Raw genomic sequence first — 18,405 nt, 5'->3', positions numbered from 1 at the left:
ACTGTTCCTGCTGCTACCATCCAGGAAACAGTACCACAGCAGAAGGACCAACAGGCTGCGGGACATCATCTTCCACCAGGCCATCAGACTGAATAATTGATTTCTCTGCTTTCTTGATAGTCCTATATACAAACTAATTATTATAAAACAATTTAAATTACACATTGCACATTTAGATGGTAACGTAATGTAAATATTTCTACTCCTCATCTATATGAAGGATGTATATAATAAAGTCAATTCAATTCAATTCACCATCTCCACGATCTGTTCTGTCATTCTGGCTCCCATTCCCCCTGCAACTTATTTTAACCACATCACCCCCTCCCCTGTTCACTACCGCTAGCAAGCCTTACCACTAGGATATTCGTCCCCTCTTGTTCTGCTCCTCTAACTAACAAATCCCCTATCAGTCTTTTGACTTTCCTCTGCCAGGTAATCCCTCCCTCCCCAACAGCTTCTAAAGTGGTCCAGCTGTTGTTGTTGGGGATGGCCACGAGAGTACTCTGTGATGCCTATTTAACCTCATTCCCCTTCCTGACTCTCACCCAGTTTCCTGTGCCCTGCACCTTGGGTGTAATTCACCTCTCTGCATGTGATATCTATCAACACCTCCAACTCCTGGATGATCTGGAATTCATCCATTTCAAGTTCCAGCTCATTCAAGTGCAGGGTTACAAGCTGCAGCTGGATGCACACGTTGTAGGTGAGGGCATCAGGGCCACTGGAGGTCACCCCTCCTTCCCTCCAATATTCCTTCTAATTTGTAATAATCAGTCTGCAGATACTGTGCATTTTTTACTCAGTGACAAGATGTGCACAGTGAATTTTATATAGAGATGTATTCATTTTCACAGCTGGCAAATCACTGTCAATAGGAACTTTGATCTCCTCTGGGTTCGATCCAGTTCATCTGCACTCTCACACAACCTATGTAGCAGGCCTGGAACGGGTAATGAAGGATTTTCTCACCAAAGCTTTTGCATATTGTCCATATGTGGTTTGCTTGCTAAATTACACTTTAAAAAGTCAGATTTCCAAATATCACTCCACTTCTTCCCACTTGCAAATTCTCCAGCAACTTTTGCATCACCACAATGCACACAGGCATCACTAGTTTCTGTATTCTACATAAATATTCCCTCTGAACCCTCCCCCAATGACTGACGGTGGTGAACTCAGTGAATGAAATCCCAATGTATATGAAGGGAAGGGCAGTAGTCTGTCTCACTGGAGTCTGGCACATTTGTGATCTGAAAGCTGCTTGTTGCCCAGGACAAAGGTGTTTGATATCATTATATGCCCAGAGAGAATGGGTCAAAACATGTTCTCACCGGTAGGAAAGTCCAGAGCAAGAGGAGGTAGAACAAGCAACACACACAAAATGCTGGAGGAACTCAGCAGGCCAGGCAGTATCTGTGGAAAAGAGTACTAATGCTGAGTTCCTCCGGCATTTTGTGTGTGTTGCTTGGAATTCCAGCATCAGCAGATTTTCTCTTATTAGTGATTGGAGGTAGAACAAAGGCAATTTTCTCAACTGGTGATGTAAAAGATTTTGTTCCCTTTCTCCGAGTTCCTCATCCTTCAACTTATATAGCTGGAGCTCAGCTCTGTCTGAGAGATCCATCCGTTCCCATTCCCTCATCAGCCGGAAGCTCCCCGGGGCCAGTGTACGGATCGTGGGGCTGAGAGTGAGGGACGAGAGCAGGACTGTCCCGGGATTGCGGACTACGGAGTCCGGATTTCACAGGAATTGTCCTGAAGTCGGTGTTTAAGATAAAAATACAGAGAAACGTTCTTACCTGCTCCCGATATTTACAAGGCCTTCAGTGTACTGCGCGCATGCGTGATACTCGGAGATATCATCAGCGTTGACGCCTGCGCATTTTATCGGTGCTTCAGCGCCGGAGAAATTTTTAACGCAGCGCCTTATGGGTAATCACGGTGCCATTAAACATTTCTGCAACCACCGGTTCAATGTCGAAACCTCATTTTTTTTTCGTGTATATAGAAAAATCAGCAGCTGTTTTAACGCAGAAAGCGCCTCCCATAAACAATATACTCAATATCAAAGTGTATCTAATGCCAAAGTAAAATGCAGGTGTAAAACACAGGAGATTCTGTAGTTGCTGGAAATACAGGGACGCACACATACAAAATGCTGGAGGAACTCTGCAGTTCAGGCAGCAAATAAGCAGAGGGGTACACACTCGGCATGCGGAGCGGGCTCGGTCTAAACTTTGTCTATTCCCTTCCACATTTACTGCCGGATCGGTTGATTTCCAGCAGTATTTTGCAGAAATTAACCACTTTTTTTCTCGGTCAACTAGTTTCCAAATGTTTCTGATCTTTCTTTTGTAGCAATATCCTGCTGGTCTGATTCCTCCTCCGCGTAAACTCTAGACCGCATCTCTCTCTGGAGCCCCAAAGCCTGACTCAATCTGGCAACTCTTTGGTTTCTGATTCTGCACCATCGAAGATTCACTCGCTAGTCTGCTGTCAGACTTTAGAGGTGCATTGTGTTATAAGACCGCAGTTTCGCTTACTGTGAGTGCCGCTTTAAGTGCCTGAGTGAGGCGCGACAGTGACGTCAGACACAAACAGCGGCAGCCTGTTTGAGAGAGAGAGAGAGAGAGAGAGAGAGAGAGAGAGAGAGAGAGAGAGAGAGAGAGAGAGAGAGAGAGAGAGAGAGAGAGAGAGAGAGAGAGAGAGCGATCAGCTTGTCACTGCTGTGCCCAAAAGTTTGGGTCGATCATCAGCACGCAGTGCACAACGGATGTGTGACTGTCACTTCGTATAATTCATTCATGCAGATGTATAAGATAATGAGAGGCGTTGGTCTTGTGGATAGCCAGAGGCTTTTTCCCAGGGCTGAAACAGGTAACACGAGGGGAAATAGGTTTAAGCTGCTTGGAAGTAGGTACAGAGGAGATGTCATTGCTAAGTTTTTTTAAAGCAAAGAGTGGTGTGTGTGTGTGGAATGCACTGCCAGCGACGGTGGTAGAGGCGGATACAATAGGGTCTTTTAAGAGACTCTTAGATAGGTACATGGAGCTTAGGAAAATAGGTGGCTATGCGGTAGGGTAATTCTAAGCAGTTTCTAGTGTAAGTTACATGGTCGGCACAACATTTGTGGGCCAAAGCGTCTGTAATGTATTGTAGATTTCTATGATTCTATGAAATTCAAGAGAAATCTTCTATCCCACGGAGTGGTGACTAGTTGCAACCTGTCATCTCAGGGAGGGTGAGAGGGGAACGGCTGGGGTAGATTTTCATATACTGATATGGAACAGAAACATTGGCAGGAACCAGATGGGCCGAGTGGCCTTTCTATTTGACATTGTGAGTGTGGTAGAGACAGTAAGTACTTGAGACACGGGATTTGATAGAGAACTGTTTTACGTTTCACAGATCCACAATATTAAACGCCAGTCTAGTTTAAGGCTAACATCAGCAGAACAGACTTTTCCAATGCTCAGTGACCAGGATTCAGTCCTGGGTGCGATGAGCAGCCGCAAGAACTGCAGAATCTGACAGTTACAGTCCCTCATGAACCTGCAGCTGCCTTCAGTCACCGTGATGGTTAAACATTTAACACGGAGATGATTTGAACTTCCTCCCTGATGTGAAGTTGCTGGTGTTGCAGCAGCTGGGATGATTGAGTAAAACTCTTTGCTCACTCCGGGCAGAAATGTGGCCTCTATTTATTGTGAACTCACCGGAGCATCACAAGGTGGGTTAACTGAATGAGTCTCTTCGCACACACGGAGCAGGTGAACGGCCGCTCCCCAGTGCGAAGCTGTTGGTGTATCTGCGATTGTCGACTGAATCCCTTCCAAAATGAGAGGCAGTGATTGACATTTCACTGCTGTTAACGTCATGGCGATGTATCCAATCAGATCACCGATATGGACTTTTCTACACTGTTAAAAGCTTACAAAGCACGTCAGTGGGTAAAGGACAACATTTCAGACTGGAAGGAGGTAGTGTTTGGAGTACCCCAGAGATCAGTCCCTGACCACAGTTGTTCACAGTTTAATGTCCTGGCGGAGGCAGCGAGATGTGAGATGTCCCAGTCTGCTGGTGACGCAGAAAGAGTGGAGTTGGGGGAGGGGAGGCTATTCACATGCAATTTCGTAGCTTTGCAATCAGTACAGAGTGCACTGTGGGACTGCAGTGGCGGGTTCCATTGCTGGGATCAGTGCACAGTCACTGTGGGCTGTGAGGATTTTGTGAATAAAGCGTCATTCTCCAACTTAGAATCTCAAGCCGCGGAGCAAGCCTATCGTTTGTATATTTAAGTTGTATTTATGGCATTGTGATAACCAGATGCTGCAGCCCTCCACGACCTCTCTATCCAGTCCTTTCAATATTCGACTTCATTCGTAAATTTGGCCACAGGACCATCAATATTTGTCATCCGATGCATTGACACAGAACGTAAAAAGAAATGTTGCCAACACAGACCCCCGTGGACCTCTGGGGTGGTAACCTCAGGATTGCTGCCGGCGCCACGTGCTAGCGATGAAAGAATAGCATGATCAGGGGTATTAATGTGTGGATGAGAGACTTGTGTAAGGGGCAGGGCTTCAGATTCCTGGATCACTGGGAACTCTTCCCGGGGAGGTATGACCGGTACAAAAAGGATGGGTTGCACCTGAACCCGTGAGGGGTTCAATATCCTAGCAGGCAGATGTAATAGACTGTTAGTGAGAGTTTAACTGAATTTGGCAGGGGAATGGGAACCGGAGTAATTGGGCTGATGAAGGGGAAAACAGAAATAAATCAAAGATAGCGTGCAACGGACATTATAGAAAGAACAGACAGGAGATAAAGTTTTATCAAAGCTAGTGGCATGAGTTACAGGGCAATAGAGTCATGGGGCAATTAAAACAGAAAGCAACAAATGCTGGACTGAGATTATTGTATTTGAATGCACGCAGCATAAGGAATAAAATGGACTATCTTGCAATTCAGCTACAGATTGGCAAACGTGACGCTGTGAACATCTGTGAAACTTGGCTAAAGAATGGCTGCCATTGGGAGCTGAACTTCCAAGGATTTAAGGTGTATCAGTAAGATAGGTGAGTGAGCACAGGAAGTGGTGTGGCCCTGTGTACAAGAAATAATATTAAATCATTGGAAAGGGATGACATAGGATTGGAAGGTGTAGAGACTCTACAGGCTGAATTAAGAAATTTACGATGCGTGTGAATGCTTTGGACTACGGCATAAATGGATTTGTGGCTAAATTTGCCAATGATATCAAGATAGGTGGAGGAGCGGGTAGTGTTGAGGAAACAGAGAGCCTGCAGAGAGACTTAGATATTTTACGGGAATGGGCAAAGAAGTGGCAAATTGGTGGAAGGAGTAAACGGACAGTCTATTGTTTAGATGGGGAGAGAATTCAAAATGCAGGGATGCAAAAGGACTTGGGAGTCCTTGTGCGGGATGCCTTAAAGGTTAAGTTCCACGATGAATCTGTGGTGAAGAAGGCAAATGCAATGTTGGCTTTCATTTCTAGAGGTATAGAATATAAGAGCAGGGATGCGATGGTGAGGCTCTATAAGGCACTCGTGAGATCACACAGAATATTGTGTGCAGTTTTGTGATCCTTATTTTAGAATTGATATACTGACATTAGAGAGGGTTCAGAGAAGATTCACGAGAATGATTCCATCAATGAAAGGTTTGCGATATGAGGAACGTCTGGCCGCTCTTGGGCTATATTCCCTGGAGTTCAGGAGAGTAAGGGGGATCTCATAGAAACATTCTGTATACTAAAAGGCCTGAACCGATTATATATGGCAAAGTTAATCTCCCATGGTAAGGGATACTGGGACAGGAAGGCCTGACTTCAGAATTGAAGGACTGTAGTGGTATGCTACACGCAGCGTTAAAATAACGACACGGAGTCGGTAAACTGCAATTAAAGAAGATTTTATTCGAACTTCACAGCCTTGCTTTAAAGCCTCCCTCATCCCGCCCTCCCCGGGCGCGGATGCTGTAAGGGGCACGTACTCACAAACCCCCGCAGGCTTTTCCCTTTGTTGCGGACCTGGCCTTTATGCCGGCGCGCTGGCTATTTGTGAGCCGGTTCGAGTGCGCTAGGAAGTGGGTCGCCACAGGACGTCCATTTAGAACAGAGATGTGGAAAAATTACTTTAGTCAGTGGGTGGTAAATCTGTGGAATTTGTTGTCATGAGCGGCTGTGGAGGCCAAGTCATTGGGTGTATTTAAGGCTGAGATAGATAGGTTCTTGATTAGCCAGGGCATCAAAGGGTACGGGGTGAAGGCAGGGGAGTGGGGATGACTGGATGAATTGGATCAGCCCATGATTGAACGGCGGAGTAGACTCGATGGGCCGAATAGCCAACTTCTGCTCCAATATTTTGTGGTCTTATAGCCTATTCCACTGTTTCGACCTGACAAAGTGCAGCCAATATTTCTGGATATATGGCCCATTCATATGAGAATTTAGGCTTTTCTCTTTTTCTGAGCTCCTCATCAATGTGTACACTTTAGTTAAGCTTTGCTCCAGAATTTCCACACAAATAAAAGAGTATATTACAGTTTTTATTTTTATCTTTGCACTACTTACATAATTTAACGATTTAATGTGTATATTTTTGTAATTCATAATTGTTAAAATTGACTGTTATGAATTAGGTTCTACTGTTACCACAAAGACAACGAATTTCATGACATATGCCGGTGCTATTAAACCTGATTCAGATATTAATATGGAGACCCACCACCGGTTACCTGTTCCCAGTTACCGCGGATCGTAATGCGAGATTGAAGTCTTTGCTATTTATTTGCATTCCTCAGAAATGACGACAGTTCAGTTAAGTTTCCTTCTGATGTTCCAAAGCAGATGCTCAGTCTGTCTAATATTTCCACACAATTAGAATGGGCAATTTGTTTATTCTCATCATGTACCGAGATACAGTGAAAATCTTGCCTGACATACCATCCACACAGATTGATACATTGCAACAGTACATTGAGCTGATATACGACAGAACAATAACTGTAACAAAGCATTCTGGCTGCAGAGAAAGTGCAGTGCAGATAGACATATGGTGCAGGGTCACGTCGAGTTACATTGTGAGGCTGAGTCCGTTTTATCATTCATTTGGCTTATAACCACAGACAGGAAGCCATCCTTTAGCCGGGTGTTACGCGCTTTAAGGCTTTTGTATCTCTTCCCCGATGGGGGAGCGGGTTTGCAGCAAGAATGTCCAGGTTGTGAGGATCTTTGAGTACATGGCCTGCTTTTCCGAGACAGGGGAAGTGTAGGAAGACTCCATGGAGAGGAGGCTTGTTTCTCTGATGTTCTCTGCTCTCCAAAGTTCTCTGCAGTTCCTTGCAGTCATGGGCAGAGCAGTAGGCATACGAAGGCGTGAAGTATCGACAAGGAGCTCAGAGACCTCGGCCTTCACCCTGCCTTGTGTAGCTGGAATCTGGACTTCCTGTAAGATCGCCGACAGGTGTTAAGTGTGGGCTCCCTCACCTCTCTCTCTCTCTGACCCTCAGCACACATACCTACAGGATCTTCTCCTTAGACCCCTTCTTTACTCTCTGTGCACCCATGACTGTGTTGCCAGCCACAGCTCCAAGCAGCTAATCAGATTTGCTGACGATAGTACACTGATTGGCCTAAGCTCAGATAACAATAAGGCAACCTACAGGGAAGAAGTCATTCACCCTGACAAACTGGTGTCAATGAAACAAACTCTCCCTTAATGTAGCAAAGGCTAAGGAGCTGGTTGTGGACTGAAGGAGGAACGGACAGAGGGAAGCCCCAGTTGATATCAATGGATCTGGAGTTGAGAGAGTGTATAGATTTAAGTTCCTTCACACATCACCGAGGATCTCACGTGGTCTGTGCATACCGGCTGCGTGGTGAAAAAGGCACAGCAGAGCCTATTTCACCTCAGGCCACTGGGGACCAGAGTCACCCCAACCAGACACCATTCCAGTTACTACCATCCGGCAAACGGTACCGCTGCATAAAAGCCAGGGCCAACAGCCTCCGGGACAGCTTCATCCACCAGGCCATCGGACTGATTAATTCATGCTGACAAAATAGTATTTGCATGTTATATTTTTGTACATACTATTTATTATAAATTATGATATTGCACATTGCATATTCAGACGGAAACGTAAAGATTTTTACTCAGGTATATGAAGGATGTAAGTAATAAAGTCAACTCAATTCCCTGCCCATCTGGGATAATCACTGTCCAACCTGTATCCCATCACCTCAATGATATATATCAACCATCTTATTCAACCTCTGTCCAGCCTGTATCCCATCACCTCAATGATATATATCAACCATCTTATTCAACCTCTGTCCAGTCTGTATCCCATCACCTCAATGATATATATCAACCATCTTATTCAACCTCTGTCCAGTCTGTAACCCACCACCTCAACGATATATATCAACCATCTAGTTCAAACTCTGTCCAGCCTGATTCCCACCACCTGAATGATATATATCAAACGTCTTGTTCCACCTCTGTCCAGTCTGTATCCCATCACTTCACTGATGGGATACAATATCAACGATCTTGTTCAACTCCTGTCCAGTCTGTATCCCACCACCTCACTGATATATATCAACCATCTTGTTCAGTCTCTTTCCAGCCTGTATCCCATCATCTCAATGATATATATCAAATATCTTGATCATCCACTGTCCAGACTGTGTCCCACCACCTCAATGATATATATCAACCATCTTGTTCAACCTCTGTCCAGCCTTTATCCCACCACCTCAATTATATATATCAACCACCTTGTCGATACTCTGTCCAGTTGTATCCCACCAATTTATGCATCAACAATTTATTTTCTACAGTTGTCTTCATACGTTGTGACGTATTTTGCCTTACTGAGTTATTTCTGAAATCAGTGTTTGTTACCTGGGTCTACCAGAGGATTTATTAAATGAAGCACCAGGTAGTGTAAAGACACCATTACGATTTTAGCTTCAACGTTACCAAGCGTCCGCCGTGTTAATCTTTATCGGAAGGGGGCTTGGAAGCAGAAATAACGGATTGATAGTGGGATGGGGAGGATGTTGCGTGTATTAACTGCTCATCCCTGTATTGGATTGAAGAGAAAACTAATGAATATTGGCATTATATTTGTGTAACTTTGTTCATAATGATGAATTGTTTTCAGTTTAGCTGGTGGAGACAATGTGAAATGTGAAACATGCCTGCTGGTGCCCCGCACCCAGGTTTTCCAGCCCGATCTCTGACGCAGTCAGAAGATCATCAGGTTCCGGTTCTGCCACAGGTTGATGTCGGAGTGTTAGTGTTTGAACTCTGAATGGCCGAGGCACTTCAGAATATTACTGGCAACAAGGAGTCCTGGGCGAGTTGCTGTTTGAGTTGTAATCCTGGGAAACACTGGGCAGATAGACCTGTCAGTATTTGGGATTTGGCCCAAGACAGTACTTCCACAGATGGGAGCTGAATGTTCCTCCTTTCACAATGAATCAACATTTTTGGGGTGCTGGGCATTGGTTTTGGGGAAATCCCTGATTGAACCACGCACTGTGAGATGTGGGGATGATGTACGAGGATTACAGGTTTGCTGATGGCAGATTCAGCTGTGTGACTCTGTGTGGTTGGATCCTGGAATATCGCAGTGTTAGATCCAAGTACAATAGACTCGGGGATAAACTGTCTAGGGTTATGATGTGTGAGCGAGTAATTCTGGTCTGGGTTCAGATATTTGTTTCTGGAGTTCCTTTGGAAGCAATAACTGCGATACTGAGGAGTGGATGAGTTCCCATTCCATCCCTCACAGAGAGAGGCTGTGAGTAAATGGGCTGTACCGTGTTTGCAACAGAAACAGACCCGTGAGTTTGGTGTTCAAACTGTGGTTGGAAATCGCCCCTCACTGCCACCTGCCTGTCACTCGGTGGAAAACAGGCAGAATCTGAAGATGCTGGAAATCTTCACTGAAACGGGAAATAGTTGACACCACTCTGAGGAACGGCTGTGAATCCAAATCGCTAACTTTGTTCCTCAGGAAATGGACCTGTGCACAGGCGCTTGTTTAGTGATACTTAGTGGAACAGTAAAGAAACCACAGTTTTCCCCTGTGAATTATCCTGGTACCACTTTCCCTGTTGTTCATGGAAATGTGTTCAGTACAACTGTTGCTCACATTGGTTACAAAAAGTAATCTCAGGAATGAGAGGGTTTATGTCGGACAAGCATTTGATTGTTCTGGGCCTGTACCCTATGGATTTCAGAAGTATAGAGGTGGACGGAATCTTAATTAAACCCACAGAATTGTGAACAGCATTGTGACAGTGGACATGGAGAGGATGTTTGCATCAGAAGGAGAGCCTGTTATCTGAGAGGACAGCCGCAAAATAAAGAAGTTTCTCTTTAAATCTGAAGTAAGAGAAACTTCCTCAGCCAAAGAGTGTTCGACATGTGGAGTTTGTTGCAACAGATTGTGGTTGAGGCTGTCATTTGGTATATTTATGGCAATATATTATTGATCACAAGAGTAGAAATCATGTTTTATTAGCCAGAACTACTATACGATTAAATCAATACAACACGAGGCATGGTTAAAAGCAGCCTTTTCAATTTTAGATTCATCATTTCAAAATGGCTGCCGTGTTAACCTTTGTCACAATGTAACTCATAGCGCGTGATGCTGAGTTTGTTATATCCTTTTTCAGTTACTTTTGTTGAGCCACTTCCTCCGTTTCCATGGTAACAAACCACTAGCAGTGCAAGAAATGTAACATAATTTCCTCGCTCTGTGTTCACTTCCACGCAGCGTAGAGACAGTAACCTCGGGAGCAAATGCAACAGAATGATAGAGGGAGTGAAGGATGCTGTGAGAATTGGCTGTATGGAATGAACTGATAATATAGAAATATAGAAAATCTGCAGCATAATACATAGGCCCTTCGGCCAACTGTGTTGTGCGAAACATGTACTTACTTCAGAAATTTCTTAGGGATACCCATAGCCCCCTGCTTTTCTAAGATCCATGTACATATCCAAGATGCTCTTCAAAGACCCTACTCTATCCGCCTCCACCACCGTCGGCGGCAGTCCTTTCCACGTACACACCACTGTCTGGGTAAAAGAGAAGACATAAAACTGACATCGCCTGGGTACCTAATTCCAAGGATCTTAAAACTGTGCCCTCTCGTATTAGCGATTTCAGCCCCGGGAAAAAGCGTCTGACTATCCACACGATCAATGTTAATATCATCTTATACACGTCTATCAGATCACCTCTCATCCTCCGTCGCTCCAAGGAGAAAAGGCCAAGTTAACTCAACTTTTTCCTCAGAAGGCATGCTCCCAAATCCAGGAAACATCCTTGTAAATCTCTTCTGCACACTTTCTATAGTTCCTACATCCTTCGGATAGTGAGGTAACCAGAAATGAGCACAATACTCCAGGTTGTGTCTGACCAGGGTCGTATATAGCTGCAACATTAGCACTCAGCTCTTGAACTCAGTCCCTCTCTTGATGAATGCCAATGCACCATATGCTTTCTGAACCACACAGTTAACCTACGCAGTAGTTTTGAGTGTCCTATAGACTCGGACCCCAAGATCACTTAGATCCTCCACACTGCCAAGAGTCTGACAACTAATACTATATGCTACCATCATAGATGAACTAGCAAAATGAACCACCTCACACTTTTCTGGATTGAATTCCATCTGCCACTTCTCAGCCCAGTTTTACATCTGATCGATGTCCCGCTGTAACCTCGACAGCCCTCCACACTATCCACGATACCCCCAACCTAAGTGTCATCAGTAAATTTACTAACCAATCCCTCCACTTCCTCATCCAGGTCATCTCTAAAAATTGCTAAGGGAAGGGTGCCAGATCCCTGAGGCACAGTACTGGTCAGCAACCTCAATGCAGACTACAACAACTCTTTGCCTTATGTGGACAAGCTAGTTCTGGATCCACAAAGCAAGATCTCCTTGGATCCGCTGCGTCTTTACTTTCTCAATAAGCCTTGCATGGGCCACCTTATCAAACGCCTTGTTGAAATCCATATACAATACATATACTGCTCTAGCTTCATCAAAGTATTCAGTCACATCGTTAAAAACCAATGAGGCTCGTAAGGCACGACCCACCTTTGACATACCCATGCCGATTATTCCTAATCATATTATGCCTCTCCAAATGTTCAGAAATCCTGCCTCTCAGGATCTTCTCCACAAATTTACCAACACTGATGTAAATTTCATTGGTGTATAATTTACTGGGCTATCTCTACTCCCTTTCTTGAATAAGGGAACAACATCCACAACCTTCAGATCAGTTAATATCTGTGCATTAAAAATCAACAAAAACAGTTGTTACAGCTGGAAACATTCAGCAGATCGGCAGGATCTCGGTCAGTCCCAGTTCTGAAACTGGGTCGTCCACCATTTCTCCTTCACGGATGTACCCTGATGTACTGAGTTCCCAGCATTTTCTATTTTATAATTTTACAATGTGTTTCTGCTACCCTGAGGTTACCTTGCATGTTCTCCAGGCTTACATGTTAAAAATCCCCAACTGTTATCATAACATTGCCCTTCCTACAGGCGTTTTCTATTTCCTGCTCTAATTTCTAATCCACATTCCGGCTGTTGTTTCGAGGCCTTTATAAAAATGCCATTAGGGTCCTTTTATCCTTTCCATTTCTTAACTCAACCCATAAAGACTCTACTCCTTCAGATCCTATGTCATATCTTTCACATGATTTAATATTATTTCTTATACACAGGCCACACCATCCCCTCTACTGACTAACCTATCTTTCCGACACACCGTATATCCTTGGACGGATTGCCTACTGAATCTCTGTGGTTGGATGTTAGGAACAGGAAGGGGTCAATAACTCTACTGTGTGTTTTTTTATGGACAACTTAATAGTAACAGGGATATCGAGGAGCAGATAGGGAGACAGATTCTGGAAAGGTGTAATAATAACAGGGTCGTTATTGTGGGAGGTTTTAATTTCCCAAGTATTGATTGGCAACTCCCGAGAGCAAGGGGGTTAGATGGGGTGGAGTTTGTTAGATATGTTCAGTAAGGTTTCTTGTCATAATATGTAGATAAGCCTACAAGGGGAGAGACTGTACCTGATCTGTTATTGAGAAATGAACCTGGTCAGGTGTTAGAACTCTCAGTGGGAGCCCTTTTTGGAAATTGTGATCACAATTCTATCTCCTTTACCATAGTATTGGAGAGGGATAGGAAGAGACAGGTTAGGACAGCATTTATTTGGAGTAAGGGGGAAAATGAGTCTACCAGGTGGAAACATGGAAGCGTAAATTGGGAGCAGGTGTACTCAGGGAAATGTACGGAAGAAATGTGGCAAATGTTGAGGGGATATCTGCATGGAATTCTGCGTAAGTACGTTCCAATGAGACAGGGAAAGAATGGTAGGGTACAGGAACCGTGGTGTACAAATTCTGTTGAGAAACTAGTCAATAAGAAAAGAAAAGCATACGAAAGGTTCAAACACTAGGTAGAGATGGAGATCCAGAAGATGATAAGGCTAGCAGGCAAGAGCTGAAGAATGAAATTAGGAGAGCCAAAAGAGGCCATGAGAAGGCCTTCAGGGCAGGATTAAGGCATTAATAAAGTATGTGAAGAGCAAAACCATAAGACATGAGAGAATAGGGACAATCAAGTGTGACAGTGGAAAAAATGAGTCTGGAACCGGAGGAGATAGCAGAGGTATTTAATGAATACTTTCCTTCAGTATTCACTGCAGAAAAGCATCTTGGCGATTGTAAGGATGACTTACAGCTGACTGAAAAGCTTGAGCATATAGCTATTAAGAAAGAGGCTGTGCTGGAGGTTTTGGAAAGCATCAAGTTGGATAAGTAACCGGGACCGGACCAGATGTACCAACGCTATTGTGGGAGGCGAGGAAGGAGATTGCTGGGCCTCAGGCGATTATCTTTGCATTATCAGTGCGGACGGGAGGGGTTCCCGGGAATGGGAGCGTTGCGGATGTCGTTCCCTTATTCAAGAAATGGAGTAGAGGTAGCTCAGGAAAGTAAAAACCAGTGAAATTTACCTCATTGGTTGGTAAGTTGCTGGAAGACATCCTGAGGGGCAGAATTTATGAACAATTGGAGGGGCATAACATGATTAGGAATAGTCAACAGTGCTTTCTCAAAAGCTACCTGCATAATTGAATTGTCTGACGATATGACTAAACGCATTGATGAAGGTAGAGCAATAGGTTTAGTGTGTATGGATTTCAACAAGGCATTTGATAAGGCACCCCATGCAAGGCTTATTGAGAAAGTAAGAAGGCATGAGATCCAAGGGGATATTGCTTTGTAGATCCAAAAATTGACTTGCCTACAGAAGGCAAAATGTGGTTGTAGGCGGGTCATATTCTGCATCGAGGTCGGTGACCAGTGGTGTGTCTCAAGGATCTGTTTTGGGACCCTTTCTCTTCGAGATTTTTATAAACGACCTGGATGAGGAAGTGGAGGGATGAGTCAGTAAATTTGCTGATGGGCCAGTAGATTTGCTGTGTATAATAAGTTGGGGTTTTGTGGATATTGTGGAGGGATGTCGGACGTTACAACGGGACATCGATAGGATGCAAATCTGGGCTGAGAGGTGCCAAATACAGTTCAGCCCAGATGAGTGTGAGATGGTTCATTTTGGTAGGACAAATATGATGGCAGAATATCGAATTAATGTTAAGACCCTTGGCAGTGTGGAGGATCAGAGGGATCTCAGTGTCCGAGTCCATAGGACACTTAAAGCTGCTACACAGCAGCTCAAAGCTTGACTCTGTGGTTGAGCAGACATTTGGTTCATTGGCCTTCAACAACCGTGGGATTGAGTTTCGGAGCCGGGAGGTAACGTTGCAGCTGTATAGGACACTGGTCAGACCCCACTTGGAGTACTATGCTCAGTTCTGGTCACCTCACTGCAGGAAGGACGTGGAGATCATAGAAAGGGTACAGGGGAGACTTACAAGGATGTTGTTTGGATTGGGGAGCATGCCTGATGGGAATTTATTGAGTGAACTCGGCCTTTTCTCCTTGGAGCACCGGAGGATGAGAGGTGACCTGATAGAGGTGTATGTGATGATGAGAGTCATTGATCGCGTGGATATTCAGAAGCTTTTTGCCAGGGCTGAAATGGCTAACTGTCACGGTCCGGTCAGTGAAGACCGCATTCCGCTTCACAGTCCGGTCCGTGGATTCCGTATTCCGGCTATTCTTTTTCTCCCTTGTTCTGTAGGGCGCCTTAATTGAGGCACCCGATTCTCGTTTCGGGCTGGCAGCATAAATTGTTGTGTGGTCCAGTGATTCCTTGCTGGACCGTTCTCGTCAGTAACCGCGTCGGAATTCCTGTCAAGTTAACCCGCCGGAGTGAGACTGGAGCCGCTGTCTGTGGCAACTGGGCGGCGTCAGCGGCTTGTAGTTACTTGGATCATCTTTTTGTTTTAAGTTAAAGAAAAGTCTATCTTTGTGTGGTTTTGTCTTTCCGTGTTCTCTCCTCCGCTGGGTAGGTCCGGCCGTTTTCCACTACCCTGAGTGTTGCGTGTCCTGTGTCTAATAAGAGTCTCTGCTCTATGTCCTGTGTCCAAGGAGGAGCCCCGGATCAGTGTTCCGTGCCCTGTGTCTAAGAGGATTCCCGGCTCTATGTCCAAGGCGAAGCATCGGCTCAGTGTTCTGCGCCCTGTGTCTCAGTCACGTCTAAGCCTAGTCCAAGTCAAAAGTCAAGGTCCAAGTCCAAGTCGAGAATCAAGTTCCAAGCCGCAGTCGAGAGTCAAGTTCCAAGTCGAAGACGAGAGCTAAGTTCCAAGTCCAATTCGACAGCCAAGTCCGAGTCTAGTCCGAGTCAAGTCCAAGCGACGTCCGAGTCAAGCCCAAGCCAAGACCGAGTCAAGATGTGGCAGGCTGAAACTATGAGTCTGCCGCCCTGAGTCCCGAGTTACGACCTGAGTTCCCTGTCAACATTTAGTCCCAAGTCCAAGTTCATGCTTCCAGTTTGTCACTCTTCGTCTACCTTCGTGCTATCATTTTGTCCACACTTCTTGGCTTCACTATCATTCTTAATAAATATAGTTTAGTTCCCAGTATTTCAGTGTCTGTGTCTTCTATTTGGGTTCGCTTCTATCGGCCCCGTATGACACGAACAAGAGAGTTTTAATGTGCTGGGAAGTAGATTGAGAGGAGTAGTCAGGGGTAATGTTTTTACGCAGAGTGGTGAGTGTATGGAATAGGCTGCCGGCGACGGTGGTGGAGGCGGATAATATAGGGCCTTTGAAGAGACTCGTAGATAGAGGCATGGAGCTTAGACAAATAGAGGTCTATGGGTAACCCTCAGTAATTTCTAAGGGAAGTAGAAATTCGGCACAGAACTGTTGGCCTGAGATATCACAGAGTCCTGGGATATCACAGTTTTAGATCCAAGTACAATGGACCCGGGGATCAAGCTGCGCAGATATATGTGGTATTGAGTGAGTATCTATTTTCTAAGCTCAGATGTTTATATCTGGGGTTCATTTGGGAGCAATGACTACTATATTGAGGAGAGGATGAGTTTCCATTTCATCTATCACAGAAAGAGTATGTGAGTAAATGGGCTGTTCCGTGTTCACAACAGTAGAAATAGATCTGTGAGTTTGGTGTTCAAACTGTGTGTGGAAATCCACCCTCACTGTCATCTGTCTCTCGTCGGTGGAAAACAGGCAGAAACTTAAGATGCTGGAAGTCTTCACTAAAAACATGAAATAGTTGAAGCTATTCTGACGCATGGTTGTGAACCGAAATCACTAACTTTGTTCCTCTGGAAATGGATCTGTGCACAAGCGCTTGTTTGTGCTTCTCTGTCTGTCTGTCCTCTCAACACACTGGAACAGTAAAGAAGACACAGTTTTCCCCTGTGAATTTTCCTGGTACCACTTAACCTGTTGTTCCGGGAAATGTGTTCAGTACAACTGTTGCTCACATGGTTCACAAGAATAATCTCCGGAATGAGAGGGTTTATGTCTGACAAACATTTGATGACTCTGGGCCTGTACTCTATGGATTTCAGAAGTATAGAGGTGGACGGAATCTTATTTAAACCCACAGAATACTGAACAGCATGGTGACAGTTGACATGGAGAGGATGTTTGCATCAGACGGAGAGTTTATGATCTGAGAGGACAGCCTCAGAATCAAGAAGTTTCCCTTTAAACCTGAGATGAGAGTAACGTCGTCAGCCAAAGAGTGGTCGACATGTGGAGTTTGTTGCAACAGATGGTGGTTGAGGCTGTCATTTGGTATATTGGTGGCAATATATTATTGATCACTAGAGTAGGAATCATGTTTTGTTAGCCAGAACTACTAGACGATTAATCCAATACAGCACGAGGCATGGTTAAAAGCAGCCTTTCCGATTTTAGATTCATCATTTCAAAATGGCTGCCGTGTTAACCTTTGTCACAATGTAACTCATAGCGTGTGATGTTGAGTTTATTATTTCCTTTTTCAGTTACCTTTGTTGAGCCACTTCCTCCATTTCCTTTGGAACAAACCAGTGTAACTGCAAAATCTGTTGCCCAACTTCATCACTCTTTGTTCACTTCCTCCCAGCGTAGAGACAGTAACCTCGGGAGCAAATGCAACAGTATGATAGTGGGAGGAAAGGATGCTGTGAGCATTGACTGTATGGAATGAACTGAGAATATAGAGATATTGAAAATCTGCAGCATAATACACAGGTCCTTCGACCAAACGTGCTGTCCGAAACATGTACTCCAAGATCCATGTACGTATCAAAAAACACTTAAAAGACCCTACCCAATCCGCCTCCACCACCGTCGCCGGCAGCCCTATCTACGTAAACAACACTGTCTGCGTAAAAGAAAAAAAAACATACACCTGACATCGCCTCGGTACCTACTTCCAAGGACCTTAAAACTGTGCCCTCTCGTGCTAGCCATTTCGGCCCTGAGAAAAAGCCTCACACGATCAATTCCTCTCAACATGTTATACACGTCTATCAGGTCACCTCTCATCCTCCATCTCTCCAAGGAGAAAAGGCCAAGCTCACTCAACCTATTCTCAGAAAGCATGCTCCCCAGTCCAGGAAACATCCTTGTAAATCTCTTCTGCACACTTTCTATAATTTCCACATTCTTCGGGTAGTGAGATAAACGAACTGAACACAATGCTCCAAGTTGTGTCTGACCAAGGTCGTATATAGCTGTAACGTTACCTCTCTGTTCTTGAACTCAGTCCCAGGGTTGATGAAGGCCAATGCACCGTATGCATTCTGAACCTCACAGTTAACCTACTTTGTGTGTCCTATGGACTCGGACCCCAAGATCACTCAGATCCTCCACACTGTCAAGAGT

General features: G+C 44.7%; 1 protein-coding gene across 1 annotated transcript in view; it reads left to right on the top strand.

Annotated features, from left to right (window-relative positions):
• LOC140720895 (uncharacterized) overlaps window positions 1–15,856 on the top strand; it is a 222,558-nt gene extending 206,702 nt beyond the window's left edge. The window contains 1 exon segment of the mRNA XM_073035741.1: window positions 15,647–15,856. Coding sequence (XP_072891842.1) covers window positions 15,647–15,856 — 210 coding nt within the window.
• The last annotated feature ends 2,549 nt before the right edge of the window (window positions 15,857–18,405 follow it).

The sequence above is a fragment of the Hemitrygon akajei genome, unplaced genomic scaffold, assembly GCF_048418815.1.
Source record: "Hemitrygon akajei unplaced genomic scaffold, sHemAka1.3 Scf000048, whole genome shotgun sequence".
Lineage (NCBI taxonomy): Eukaryota > Metazoa > Chordata > Chondrichthyes > Myliobatiformes > Dasyatidae > Hemitrygon > Hemitrygon akajei.
This window is presented reverse-complemented; position numbering and strand designations above follow the sequence as displayed.